This window comes from Melozone crissalis, unplaced genomic scaffold (genome assembly GCF_028551555.1).
Source record: "Melozone crissalis strain CALT ecotype California unplaced genomic scaffold, PUWL_Pcris_2 ptg000016l_1, whole genome shotgun sequence".
Lineage (NCBI taxonomy): Eukaryota > Metazoa > Chordata > Aves > Passeriformes > Passerellidae > Melozone > Melozone crissalis.
The window spans coordinates 17,113,507-17,126,710 of record NW_026535794.1 but is presented as its reverse complement, the minus strand read 5'-3'; the positions used below and the strand labels follow the sequence as shown (position 1 = coordinate 17,126,710).

The following is a 13,204-nucleotide window of genomic DNA, read 5'->3' as shown; positions in this document are numbered from 1 at the left end:
GTTATCTAAATATCTATATCCTGCATTGTTTTGGGTTTTGTTGCCAATGTTTTTGTAAGAGCTATGAATGGTTACATGGCCTGTAAGAGTAGAATTGAAAATTACTATTTTTTCTTCAGAGACAATAAAACCAGAACTTTCAGTGAGATTAATTTAGAGGGTCTATAAAGAACTGGATGATGAAATAACAGCATCTAGTGAAAACCAAATGCAATGACTTATTTAGAATTCAATACAGATGTCCTCCAAGGACATTTTGATTATTATTTAGATTAGAAGAAACACCTACTTCAGATTTACTTACTTATGTTTTGAGTATTTGCTCTTTATGCTTTTTACAAGAACAGAACAATCCACACAAATGGGAATATAGGGGCATTTCCATGTTTTGTTCTGCAGATACATTACACATACAGTCCCTTAGTAAGGGAGCTGCTTGAAGAGATGTGGTTGGAGCTATTAGGTATAGAGCTTTCTCTTTGCTAAGTTTTCTTTTCTTTTACAGATTATAAGAATGTGAAACCCGAATCAGCAGCTGCTAAGGATTTGGAAGGCATTGTTAGCAATGGCTGTTACAAGGACAGCTTTATCCCAGATATGCAGAATGGCATCCAGACCAAATCTGCCTTGAATGGCTTGAGCCCAGAGGAAGAAACAAATAAAATGGAGCCAAGCCTAGAAATAGCTCAGAATGCTGCTCACCAAGGTATTGTCCTTCCAAGACTGTGCTTTCATTTGCACATGTTTTTCATGAAAAATATTCTTTATATGGAAGCTTAATCCTGGGATTCAGAGACTAGCAACGGTGTCTTTCAGTTGCAGAAATCTGAAGACAGAATACTAAAACAAATTAATTAATTCCAGTTAAAAATAAGGCTTTCTTTTAGTATGTCTTACAGAAAGAAAGGGGAATTCAGAGACAGAGAGGCCTAAACCCACAGAAATAGAAGTGTTTTCTTGTAATATCATTGTACTACCTATGCAAACACTGTTTGCCTTTGAAAGTGAATTTGTAGTAAAACAAAAGTCACCTATATCTGGTTTATCATTCTGAAAAGCTGAACATTTTATACATGCCAGTTTGTTGAAACTGGGATCTGAATATGTGTTTTTAATACTAAATGTAACTTTAGGCAAAACTGCTTTATACTGACCTTAGGAAGGAGAGGGCAATCAAAAAGGCAGAATTAAAATTTATAATACAGAAATGTCAATATAAAGTATAGTTTTCCCACTAGCAAAAGTTTTCTATAATTCTTAAATTAATGTAACATCTTTATTCAGAATCCATGTTTAGGATGACAGCTGTAGATAGAAGAATCATGAATTGATGCTCACCTACACATTTTAACTCATTGCTCTAGTCTTTGCCAGGGTGGCTCAACTGGCTAACATTTACAAACCATGTGTGCTATTCCTCTTCCCCTGTGCAGGTGCAGGTGAAGAGAATACTGAAGAGATCTCAGCAGCTCAGCACTTAACCAGTGATTCAGACAGTGAAGTTTATTGTGACTCTATGGAGCAGCTTGGACTAGAAGAGGTAGGGGTTTAGTATTCCTGGGTATATTTTGAAGCTGGTATGCTGCTTATTTTTTAATAAGCAGCATACCAGGTTCCTCTCAGTCAAGTGAACATGGACATGCACAGGTGAATGATGTGGCTCATGCAAACCGTCCTTCTGTTTGAACTAGAGGGGTTTGTTCCTTCATTTTGCAACTTGGTTAGTGCTAATCTAAAAGCCTTGAAGCCCTCAGAGAATTTATGTGAGGAGAAGGCTTCAAAAACAACAGTACAAAGAAACAATTGTCAAAAAAGGAAAATCAATATAAAGAAACTAAGGTCTGTGTCCACAAATTAATGTAGGGTCTCATAATATGTAGGGACCAGAATTCAGCTATTGGGAAGTATCTTTGTAACAATTCACTTTTGCTTGCCTTTTTTCTGGCCTGATGACTTCTGCATTTGTTTCTTAGAATAAATAAATAAGTGTTAGCAGGTATCCTGTGGGCCAGTGCCTGCAAGTGGCCTTGGTCTAAAGAAGTGGCGGATTACAAGGATTTCTGTGTTCTTTTGTATTCTCTTCAGTCATAATGTACACCTCTGACTTCCCTAAAAAATGTGAGCACCACCTGTGCTGCCACAGCTTTGACTGGATTTGTGCTCCTGCTGATTACTACTCATAACTGTAATCTTTGTTGGCTTTCTGGCCTGGACCTTCTTCAGAGGCCCAGGTTAAGTGTGGGCTTTGTAGGCTGAACTCAGAAACCTCATTTCCTGATTCTGGAGAGAAATGTGTGAATGGTGCCTCGGATCAGAAAGGCCAGAAGCACTCAAATATTGCATCATTCTCTTGTCTGGCTCCTTCCTGAGTATGTAGGGAGTTCATTTTAACAAATCAAAATTCTGCCCAGTAATAAAGGATGTTGGGAAATGTAATTTGATAGAAGTGCTGCAAGCTGTCTTATCTAGCTGATTTCCCAACCTTGTGTATTGTTCAAGCTTGTTTGAACTCTTTAATTGAAGCGGGTGGATTATTTGTCTGAGTTTCCCAACCTGAATGAGGAAAGTTCCAGTTTTGCACAAAGTAACTAATGTTCAGGTATATGTAAAGAAATACACAGGTAGAACTACAGGTCAATCAGTTCAAACTAGAAGAGGTTCACTTAATAAATAAATACAGCCTAAATAAATACAGCAGTTTCTTGGAAAAGATGTAGCCAGCCCTCTGCCCTTCAGTTCTGTTGATCCAGAACTGCTATTTTACAAATTTGGGCAGCAGTTTCCATTTCACTGCCCCTCCTTTTGGTTATTTTGACTTCTCCATGAAGTTCTTTTTTGAGCTGAGGTCCCAAAGCTGCTTCAACATATCCTTGTGCAAGGGCCTGACCTTGCTCTGTGCCAAGGGCTGCTTGAATCACCCACCAAGACAGCCCCAGTGCAGAACCTGAACAGCACCTGTGTCATCCTGTCTTACTGTCTTCCTGCAGTAGCACCAGTTTTGATTGAGAAGTCGATAGAATACTCTGCCTTTCCTTTGTTTGCTGTGAGGTGCAGCTGCAGCCAAGCTGTTTGGAGCAGGCTGATGAAAGCTGTGTGCTCTCTTTGCTGTGAGTGCAAACACTGCCTGCCCAGGGCTGCTGACAGCATGGGCCTTCTGACTGTGCCTCCCAAATTCAAGGGAAGAGGCCATTTCACTGTCTAGGAAGCAAAGCCACTTTTACAGGGGAAAATTGAATGGTTTTAGACATTAATGTTGTATTTTAGTAATTACTGAGTATTAGTGTATGTTGGAAATATCTAAAGAAATTCCTGTGGTATCACTGTTGTGAGATTTCCCTGAAACACCTTGTCAATCTGGAAATAACATTTAGACAATAGTAAGTATATTCTACAGGAAAACAACTGCTTCCCTTAAAAGAAGTCTTAATTCTGGGCAAAGTGTTTTCTTAATGTGAAAGTAAAGATGATATTTTTTCCTTTTTAATGTTTAACCGTCATATTTTACAGAATTTAATTACTTGCTAATGTTAATTTGTAGCCCTTGGAGATCATCACATCAGCTAAAGGATCTTTAAAGCATTCATCCCATTTCTTGGATGTAGATCACAGTCCTCTGTTAGAAAATACGGATTTTTCAAGGCACACTTGCACGACTTATGGGAATCTTCAACCTGGAAATACTGGAGAGGGAGTAGCTGAAGAACAAGGTGAAGTCAAATGTGGAGGAGAAGATGGCAAAGCCAGTAATGGGGGTCCTCACAAGGAGAAAAAAGGTGGAGAAAAAGCAGATTTCTACAGTGTCAGAAGAGGGAGAGGTACTGTGACCCTGCATTTGTGTACTGCACTCTCCTCACTGCCATAAATTACTGGTGTCTGAGAAGCACCTGTCAGCACTGTCCAGTGGGACAGTCATGTGTACAGTGCTTCTGCTCTTCACAATAAAAATAGATTACAAAATACCTATTTTGTTATATAAATATATACACCCCCTATATAATAGTAGGTAACTTATACTCCAGCTGCTGCTTCTGGCAGTTGGGTTTTTGGAAATGTAATCCTCAAAACCAGTCTGTGCCTGAGAGGAATTTCTTTAGAAGTTACATACTTACTGTTAAAATACATATGCATTTATATCTCTGTGATGGTTTGTTTGAAACCATGGAATGCCATGGAAAGGTATCAGTGACATATTGTTTTGTATGTAATTGGAATGTTAGCCACACCTTTGAGTGATTCTGATACTAGCCATTATGATTCTTAGAACTTAATTGTTCTTAATCACATAATAGCACAGATGTTCAGTTTATGTTGGACCTCTGCACTTTTTAATTCCAGAACACTTCTAATAGTGTCACCTACAAGCAGCACCATATTCCAGTGGTAAGGTCTGTAAAGTCAAGGATAAAATCAGCTTTTCTTGTAAAACCAACAAAAGGCAGAAAGTATTTTATTGATATATAGCATGCCTTTTTGTATAGCACCTATAAGTAATCAGATGGAAAAATTAAAAAGAAAATCCAAATAAAACATTTATGTTGAAAACTATTATAAAAAACATACTATAGTTAACTATTTCCTCTTGTCTCTTGTTGTTTTATTGAAGTTTGCTACTTACAGGCAGAAACATGACAGTGTTATGTTAGGTAGTGTTAGTTATGTTAGTTAGTGGTAGTTGTATCTAGTTTAAGGCAGTATTGTCAGTTTCAAATAATTATATTTTCTCCTCACTGTATTCCAGTGATCTTTGTTTTCCAGCTGGAGACTTTGCCAAACTTAAAACACATACTAAGACAGATCTTACTTTTTACTAGGGCAGAATTTCCTGCTGAACTTGACTGGTTGTGTGTTAATAGCTTTTTGTAAATGTTCTTGCAGTTCTAGAAATTTGGTTGATACTGTCACACTGAGGCTGTAGGGAAACATCTCAGATGGCATTTCAGTGACCTTGCAGTGCTGCTGAACTGTCTGAATATAGCCTTTGATGAGGAGTGCCACACTTCTGGGTGAAAACTGAGGGAGAAAACTCAACTTATGTTAAACATTCTCAGTAGAGCTGTAGCCCATTCCGTGTTTGGTGTTTCTGTTTTTCCTCCCTCCCAGCAGGGCACAGGCTCCAGCCTTTGGGAGACGGTTCCCAGGGCGGGCAGATGGGCGGCGGAGGGGACGGCGAGCGCTGGGGCTCCGACAGAGGCCCCCAGGGCAGCCTCAATGAGCAGATTGCAGTGGTGCTGATGCGGCTGCAGGAGGACATGCAGAATGTCCTGCAGAGGCTGCATATGCTGGAGGCTGTTGCAGCATCACAGGTACTGTTCTTTGGAGTTATTTGATCACCTTTTATTAAATGTCTTTGGATATTTTTGTGCTTTTTCATTAAAATTTTTGGCTATATTTTCTTAAACTGTAAAGACTTTTCAGTCACATTTTGTAGTTGAGTCCAGCTTAAAACTTCCTGTTGGTACTTCCTCTTAGCAGTACAATTTGTAACTCTGGTACGTGTAAGCAAAACCATGCGTTTTTTACCTAGAAATTAACCATATGTTACTTCACTGATTTCTGATCAGATTGATCTTAGCCATAGTTATTGATACACATTACACAGGCTCTATATGGACACTCCACAGTTAATATTCTTAGTGCATGATCCCACAGAATTCAAAGCATTTTCAAAGAAAGCAAGAAATTATCCTAATCTTTCAGATGGTAAATGTTCACAGGCAGAATTCAGATTCCATTTTTCAGGATGCAAAAGACCTGATTGTTCATAGCTTTCTTTCCTCGTGAAGTAATCCAGCTGTATTGGAATTGTACATCATGTCCTCACCCAGTGAATAGAACTCTTAAGCAAGTGTAGATATTATTGATACAGTGTTTCTTTTTTCTTTCTGTTTCAATAGAGTATGTTGTGAATATAGTTGAACCAGCAACCTGAGAATGTTTGGTTTTGTTTGACTTGCTGATATATTTTGATCTGCATGAGAATAAGCAAGCTGTACAAGCAATATCCTATGGGATGCACACACTCCAAATCTAAGACAGCCACAGAAAAGGATTTATTAAAACTATAATTTTGCTGCATCACAGATATTCAAGAATCTAATGTTTGGTTAAATACAGATTGGTTTTCTATCTCTGCCTGAGCAATATAAGTAGTAAAGGATTCTTCCCCAGTAGTTCATGCTGTGCTTGCTGTCCTTACCAAACGAGAAACAGAGGCTTCTGTTTCATGTTTACATAAATTAAGAAAGCCCTAGAAAGCCAGCAGCTTTGCTTTTGTGGAAGCACCACAATAGTGTGTGGGAATAGTCTTGAGACGATTCTGATACTTCCATTTTCAGGATTGCCTGGAAGACGTGGAACAGAGTATTCTCTTTCCTTTGTGGTGTTAGACATGCCTGTAGCTGTAGCCCAGGCAAACTAAAGCAGTGGTTTTGACCTCAGTAGAGACTGGTGTTGAGACATGCAGGCAAATTAAACTGCTGTGGTTTCTGCTCTGGGCTGGAACTGGAACTAGACCAGAGCTGAGAAAGTTGCAATGACAAGTGGAGCAGGGGAGCCTTCAAAAACTGTAAAGAGGTCCAATAAGTGACACTGCTTCATTTTCTAAGACACAGAGAAGTGATAAAATTACTATAAAGAGTAGTGGAAACATGAGAGGCGAGTTAGCAGCTATGTGGGATGGCATGGGGGTGGTTCTGTGCATTAAACTGTGATATATACAGATTGCAAAGCCATCATAAGATGAAAAAACTCATGTTCATGTTTTGTGAAGAAGAAAAATTTTAATTGCAGTTTCATTTTATACTTTAAAGTCTTTGTTTTTATTTAAAGGCAAAATCTGCAACAATACAGTCAAATTACCAGCCTGCCTCCTCTGTCAAGGTAAAATACTGTTTTTATGATGTGTAAAAAGTGTGAACTGTGAAAAAAGATTAATTTGAATATTTTATCTCTAGCTCTTGGTATGTGCTTTTTGTGTTGTCTCTTCCTTGACTAGGACATAAAAAATAATCAGTCTGAGGAAATTACTTTATAGATTAATCTTTTCTTATGGTCTTACTATTATTTTCTTTTGAAGTGATGAAAAGTATACGGGTGGTATTCAATATTTGCACATATATTGCTCACTGGAATTTTTTTCTGTTTTCCTTAGAAACCATCATGGTGGCCCTTTGAAATTTCTCCTGGTGTTCTAGCTTTTGCTATTGTTTGGCCATTTATTGCCCAGTGGTTGGTCCATGTGTATCACCAAAGAAAGAGAAGGTAAATATGTGCATTCAATTGAACACATACGCTGTGTGTCACCTGTTTAAACCAATAAGTAATATTATCATGTTATTTAGACAGGGCAGAAAATGCCTTGCCTTGAATGTTTGTCAGTATGAGAAAGTATTGGTTAATTTGACTTGATATGTAGTATGCTTTCTATGTGGCATTTTATGTTAAATCTGTGAAATGTGATGCAGGATAAATAGTTTTGAGCATACACAAGTGGGTGAGGCTGGATAGCTTGGAAGCATCTCCATAACATTCTTTGATCCTCCCACTCCTCATATTTTCTTGAGCCATTTTCACTGCTTTTAGACTTCCTAGTCCTGTTCTGCCATGAGAATTTTTTCTCCTATCACATCCTTTATAGATGTGCCTATCATATCCTTTACAGAGTGCCATCTGTCACCTATAGTTAACATTTACTAGCACCTTACTATGATATTTTTGTAACATCTACCTTGACTTCCTTCAGCTGAAGGGAAGTTGAACTCTGATTTTGCCTTTTCTCAACTCTCTAAGCATCAGATCAAGTGAGTGTTCTCTAGTTACTGTGTGCTTACTTCAGCGTCACACCTGGTTCTGTTAGCTTAGTATGCACTTGGCTTTTACATCTTTTTCCTCTGTCAGACTGCAGAGAGTTTGCACGTGTGTGGATCTTAGGAGAATTAGCTGAATTCGCTCTAGCTTTTTAATGTTTGCTAGTTTTCATGGTACAGTTTTCTCTCCTGTGGTAAATCACAGAAGCACAGAGTGGCTGAGGTTGAAGGAAGGCTCTGCAGGTCATTGGTCCAACATCCTTGCTCAGCCAGGGACACTTCAAAGCTGGCTGCCCAGGACTGTGTACAGGCAGCTTCTGATTGTCTCCAAGGAGGGAAACTCCACCACCTCCCTGGGCAGCCTGTGCCAGTGTTTCCTCAGAAATGCTCCAGGCCTTGGATCATCTTTGTGGCCCTATGTCGGACTCTCCCCAGTTTATCCACGTCTCTCATGTAGCCAGAAGTGGACAGAGCACTCCTGGTGTGGCCTCTCCAGTGCTGAACAGAGAGGAAGGATCACCTCACTGACCCCAAAGGGATAATGCAGGAAGGGATAATGTTGCAAGGGAAGCCTCTAACACCACTGGCCTTTGTTGCAAGGGCACGTTGCTGGCTCATGTTAAACGTGGTGTCCACCAGGATGCCCACATCCTTTTCTGCCAAGCTGCCTCCCAGCTGGCACACACTGATGCCTGGAGTAGTTTCTCCAAACAGTGCTGGACTAAGCAATTCCCCCTGTTGTCTTTCATAAGGTTCCTGTCAGCCCATTTTTCCAGCCAGCTGTAGTCCCTCTGGATGGCAGCACCACCCTCTGGCATATCAGCCACTCCCAGTTTTGTGTAATTTTCAGCTCTGCTGAGGGTGCACTCTGCACTCCGCCTGTCACCCAGGCCATTGCTAAAGGTGTTAAACAGGACTGGTCCCAGTATTGACCCCTGGCATTCACCACTAATTACTGGCCTCCAAGTACACTCCTGATCGTTGTTCTTTGGGCCCCGCCCATGGCTTTGTAAACAGCACAGCACCACAAAGGCTGCAAATCTGCCGGGGAGCTCCCCTGGCTTGGAGCTGTCAGCAGCAGCATCGGGGTTGCTGCACTGTCTGATGAAACCAGAGATTGCAGTACTGGGGCTTTCAGGCAGTTATGCACATTTTGCTCATTCTTTGCACCAGCAAATGGAAATTTCCCCTTGTCAGCAAGGACAAAGTTGGGGTGTTTTAAATTAAAACTATTTATTTTAAGTATTTTACTTGAAGCTTCTATGAACTTCAGTGTTCTGCTATGTGCTCTTGCATGGTTGTTTTCTCCCTCTCTCTGAACAGTGTGCTGTTCTTGAAAATCTTTTTTGATATCTATTCTGACCTCTGTAGCACCCTCAATCCAGCCACAGATTCAGACAGAAATTAGTTTCTAGAAAAGCACCCTTTCCAGCAATTTTTCTAGTATATTGTCCTAGTAATTCAGTGCTTTGATGAATAAACACATGGTACATTGTTTTTAGTTTGGATTTGACCAGCTTCAGTTTACATCCATTGGATTTTCCTGTATCTTTATGCAATTGACAAAGAGCCTGTAATGTGTTTTCCATGGTTATGTTTTGGTATCACCAGGTCATCTCATAATCTCTTGCTTAAACAAAACAAATGGAGCAACTGGAATCTCATTTTAAAATTGTTTTCCAGTCTTAGAATGATTCTTGTGGTTCATTGCCAAATGCTTCAGTTTTTCAACTCATTCTTTTTGAGTTTTGGACAGCAGGATTTGTACCAGTGGTAATACCAGTGTTGGTGTGAAACACAGAGATAGCATAGCCCCATGTTTTGTTTACTCCTTCATGTATTGTTTTGAGATGAACTTCAATAACAGAAACAACTCAAGAATTGTGTTCTTGAGCTTTTCTGTCTGTTTCTGAAGTCTACTCATAGGCAGAATTTAAGGACTATGTGCTTCTGCAGCACATTTCTATCTGGAGTTCTATCTCCTTTAACAATGTGTAGGAAGCTGATCAAGTACACTCAGTGAGAAAACAGAATTACAAAATGAATCCTTTTCTCCTGTCCCGTGGCCAGTTTCAGCTTGTGCTCTTGGGCAAGGTGTGTGAGCTCTTAGGCAATAGCTGTTCTCAGTGCCTGCATTGGCCCTGTCTGTGTACTTTTAGTTTTAAATTACATGAAGTGTCCCTGCAGCAGAAACCACAAGTCTCTGCTACCATGCAAAGTTCTCTTGTGCTGCAGCTGTGGAGCCTTGACTTCTAAATTCTTCTGCACAGTGCAGCAAATTCCCTGTCCCTGGTGGAGGGACAGCCTTCTGTAAGCAAGAGCTTTGTGTTCAGCTCTTGTCCCATCCCAGCACCTCTTAACCTGTCCCCTGTTCCTTTATGGGCAACTTAATGCTGAAAATCTGGGTAATTGTACTGGAGCCTTCACCAAGAAGGCTTGAAAACCTCAATCCTAAGGTTTCTATCCTAAGATAGAAATGTATTTTCATAATAGGAAAAGTTGTCTAGGTTCAATTCATGATTTTAGAACCCTCTAATTTTAAGTTTTACGGAGTCATGGGGAAAACAGCTCTTAAGTGTTGCACTGCTGAGCCAGCACACCACTGACCCAGGGTCAGGGATTTTTCTGTGGAATTCCATCTGCAGTTCCAAATTCTTAGTGAATTTTCTACTCCTTGGTGTAAGAGGGAAGATTTTCAGACAGAAATCAGTTTTTAGAAAAGCTGTGGTGTCAAGACAGGGTGTCTTGAAGGCCTGTTGTGTTTTATTGGAATGGAAACCTTTCACATGTAACCTTAATTGATTTGTTTGTTTAGACAAATGAAAAATCATCTCATATATGAAGGTACATTAAACTAATTTATTTGTTTCCTCTTCTAGAAAACTGAACTGAGAATTTATGACTATGTTTAAGGACTTCTAGGAGAAGATGGCTTGAAAAGCAAAGGAAGTCTGAATTCTCATAGAATCTCAGAATTTGGGATCATCTTCCTTATGTTACAGTAATATTTTCTACTACCTTTGAGCTAAATGTTTAAGGACTAATATTATTGAAACTTGAATGATTCACAGCTCCTAGGTAACAAATAAATTGAATTATTCCATCCTCAACACCATATGAACAGTAATTATTTTGGAATGTGCTTGTGGATGGGCCTTCAGTAATTACTGGCCTGCTGATGTCAGTTGATGAAGAGAATAACATCTCTGTAAAAGAATAAATGAAAAATATGTAAAACTGTCACTTTAACATTGAAATAATTTTACAATCTCAAGATCCCTGCCTGTTTTTCCACAGCATTAGGTATTACCAGGTGAAAGCTCTAAAAGAGTATAAATTCAATACATTGTAAGCTGTTGGAAAAATACAATATAGCTCTGAGGAATTCAACTTGTTATTTTTGCTGCTAAACTGGTGTGGAGCAATTTCCATATAAATTGGTCAGAAATGAAGTTGAATCCTTCACTTATTCTGTAAAATTGTAAAGAAGATTTTGGAATTTGTATATATCCTGAAAGTTAGAGCCATTAATAACAGGGGGACTGTCAAATACGAGTTTGGAAACAGCATGTGGTACAAGGGATCCATGTAAAGAGGCTGCACCTTATCTTTTTAACTTTCCTGACTCTATTGTTGTTGACAACAGCTTATTTTAACTGAAATGCATAGTTTAGGCACAAGGTGCTTTAAAATGAGATGAAAACTAGCTCAGTAAGTCTAGCTTTAAGCTTTTAAAAAGCTCAGTGCACTGTAAGTTTTCTGTTGGCAGAAATTAAATTAAATTAAGATTTAGTTAAATTAAAGTAAGATTTAATGTATTGTGGATTTTCCCCAAGTTACATCATGAAACATATCACTTCTGGTATGTCTTTCTTATTATCCTTCTACTTCCTCTCAGAAAAAAAACCTTTTCAGCTGATTTTGGAGCTGATCTTTTTCTTTTCCCCACAGAATATTTATTAACCCATATATAGATAGAGGTACAACCTTGTGAAGTCTGCTTGACAAAAAGCATGCTTTACACTTAATTTTAAAATAAATTAATATATAAGTTGTATAAATCTCTGGAAAATGTAAATGCACTAAAAGTAGATTTGACAGAAAACTTACAGTTTGCTATGAAGAATTATATCATAACATAATCCATGGTTAAGCTCTAAATCTTCAAATTTCACCATTACTGATGTGCTTTCATTTTCCACCAGGACTACATCCTACAACTAATTTTTAAGGAAAGTTTTTTTTGGTCCTTCCTGAAAATATTTTATAGTTTGGAAAACATTTTTCATACAAGCTATACTGTATAAAAATGTAATCACAGAATTTAATGTTGGTTTTACCAGAGAAATTTTAATCTTGTTTTTTAGTTATGTGAAAAATTTTTTTAGTTACTTTTCCCCTTTTCTGATTTTCTTATTGTAAAGCTGAATTAAAAAAATAAAATAGCTGTAAACTCTTTGAAGACTGCTGTAATAAGCAGATGGTTTCATGTGCCAGAGATGAGTTTTGGCATGAGATGTACTGAAAACTCAGGTTTGAACAAAGCTTATCCTGGAAGTTCTGCTGGGACCTGAAGCCATTGTGCCTGAGCTTAAAATTTCTAAAGTGACTGATTTCTTATCACAAAGGATAGAAATGATCCAGGAAGGACACTCGAGCTGGCAGGTCACAGGAAAGCCCAGGCTCCTGAAGCAGCATGTCTTCTGGCAGGACAAACCACCCTGGAGTGCCTCCCACAGCTCCTGGCACCTGTAGGGCTCGAGCTCTTAGACATGGGACAGACATTCCCAAAGGTACTTAATTGTTAACCTCTCCTGAAATAAATGTAGGCTTGTACTATCCTTGTTATTTATTCATATTTCAATAAATCAGTCCCTTAATATTTTGTATTTTATCTTGGACTTAATATTTCCTGAATGCTGTACACCAGATGCTGTGTATACAAGAGCTTGCTGGCTGTATCATGAAGAATCAGTCACAACCTGGAAGTTGTAATACAAAACAGCATCACTTGAGTAACAATTCACTTGTAACTCACAACTGGGCCTATCTCAAACTCACCATTATTTGAACAGGTTGCTAGCCAGCAGGTATTTCAGCTTAAAGGTAAGGAAAACTGGTTGTTTTGGTTTTTTATCATTTGCCCAGGTGCAAAGAGACACAGCTTCGATGTGGAGGCAGAGCATCAGCACAAGGCTGGAGCTCAGAGCTGGGATACACAGCTTCAGCCTGTGCTCTCTGCAGGAGGGCTGGGAGCCTGAACAGTTCTGCACAGCACTGGAAGGGCCAGACCCAGCCCCAGACTGCTCTTGTGAAGCAAACATCAGTCTGGTTCCCTGCAGCAAATCAGGCTGCACCTGAAGCTTGCTCTGTATCAAAGCAGATTAGACACTCCATCC

General features: G+C 39.1%; 1 protein-coding gene across 4 annotated transcripts in view; it reads left to right on the top strand.

Moving 5' to 3' along the window:
* ACBD5 (acyl-CoA binding domain containing 5) overlaps window positions 1–11,569 on the top strand; it is a 29,149-nt gene extending 17,580 nt beyond the window's left edge. For 2 of the 4 annotated variants that reach the window (XM_054274030.1, XM_054274027.1), the window contains 7 exons: window positions 506–706; window positions 1,434–1,540; window positions 3,539–3,815; window positions 5,104–5,303; window positions 6,829–6,879; window positions 7,151–7,260; window positions 10,685–11,569. In XM_054274030.1, coding sequence (XP_054130005.1) covers window positions 506–706; window positions 1,434–1,540; window positions 3,539–3,815; window positions 5,104–5,303; window positions 6,829–6,879; window positions 7,151–7,260; window positions 10,685–10,697 — 959 coding nt within the window. In that variant the 3' untranslated portion in view covers window positions 10,698–11,569. Of the gene's footprint in view, window positions 1–505; window positions 707–1,433; window positions 1,541–3,538; window positions 3,816–5,100; window positions 5,304–6,828; window positions 6,880–7,150; window positions 7,261–10,684 lie in introns of all 4 variants that reach the window. The other 2 variants (XM_054274028.1, XM_054274026.1) reach the window with 1 other exon arrangement.
* The last annotated feature ends 1,635 nt before the right edge of the window (window positions 11,570–13,204 follow it).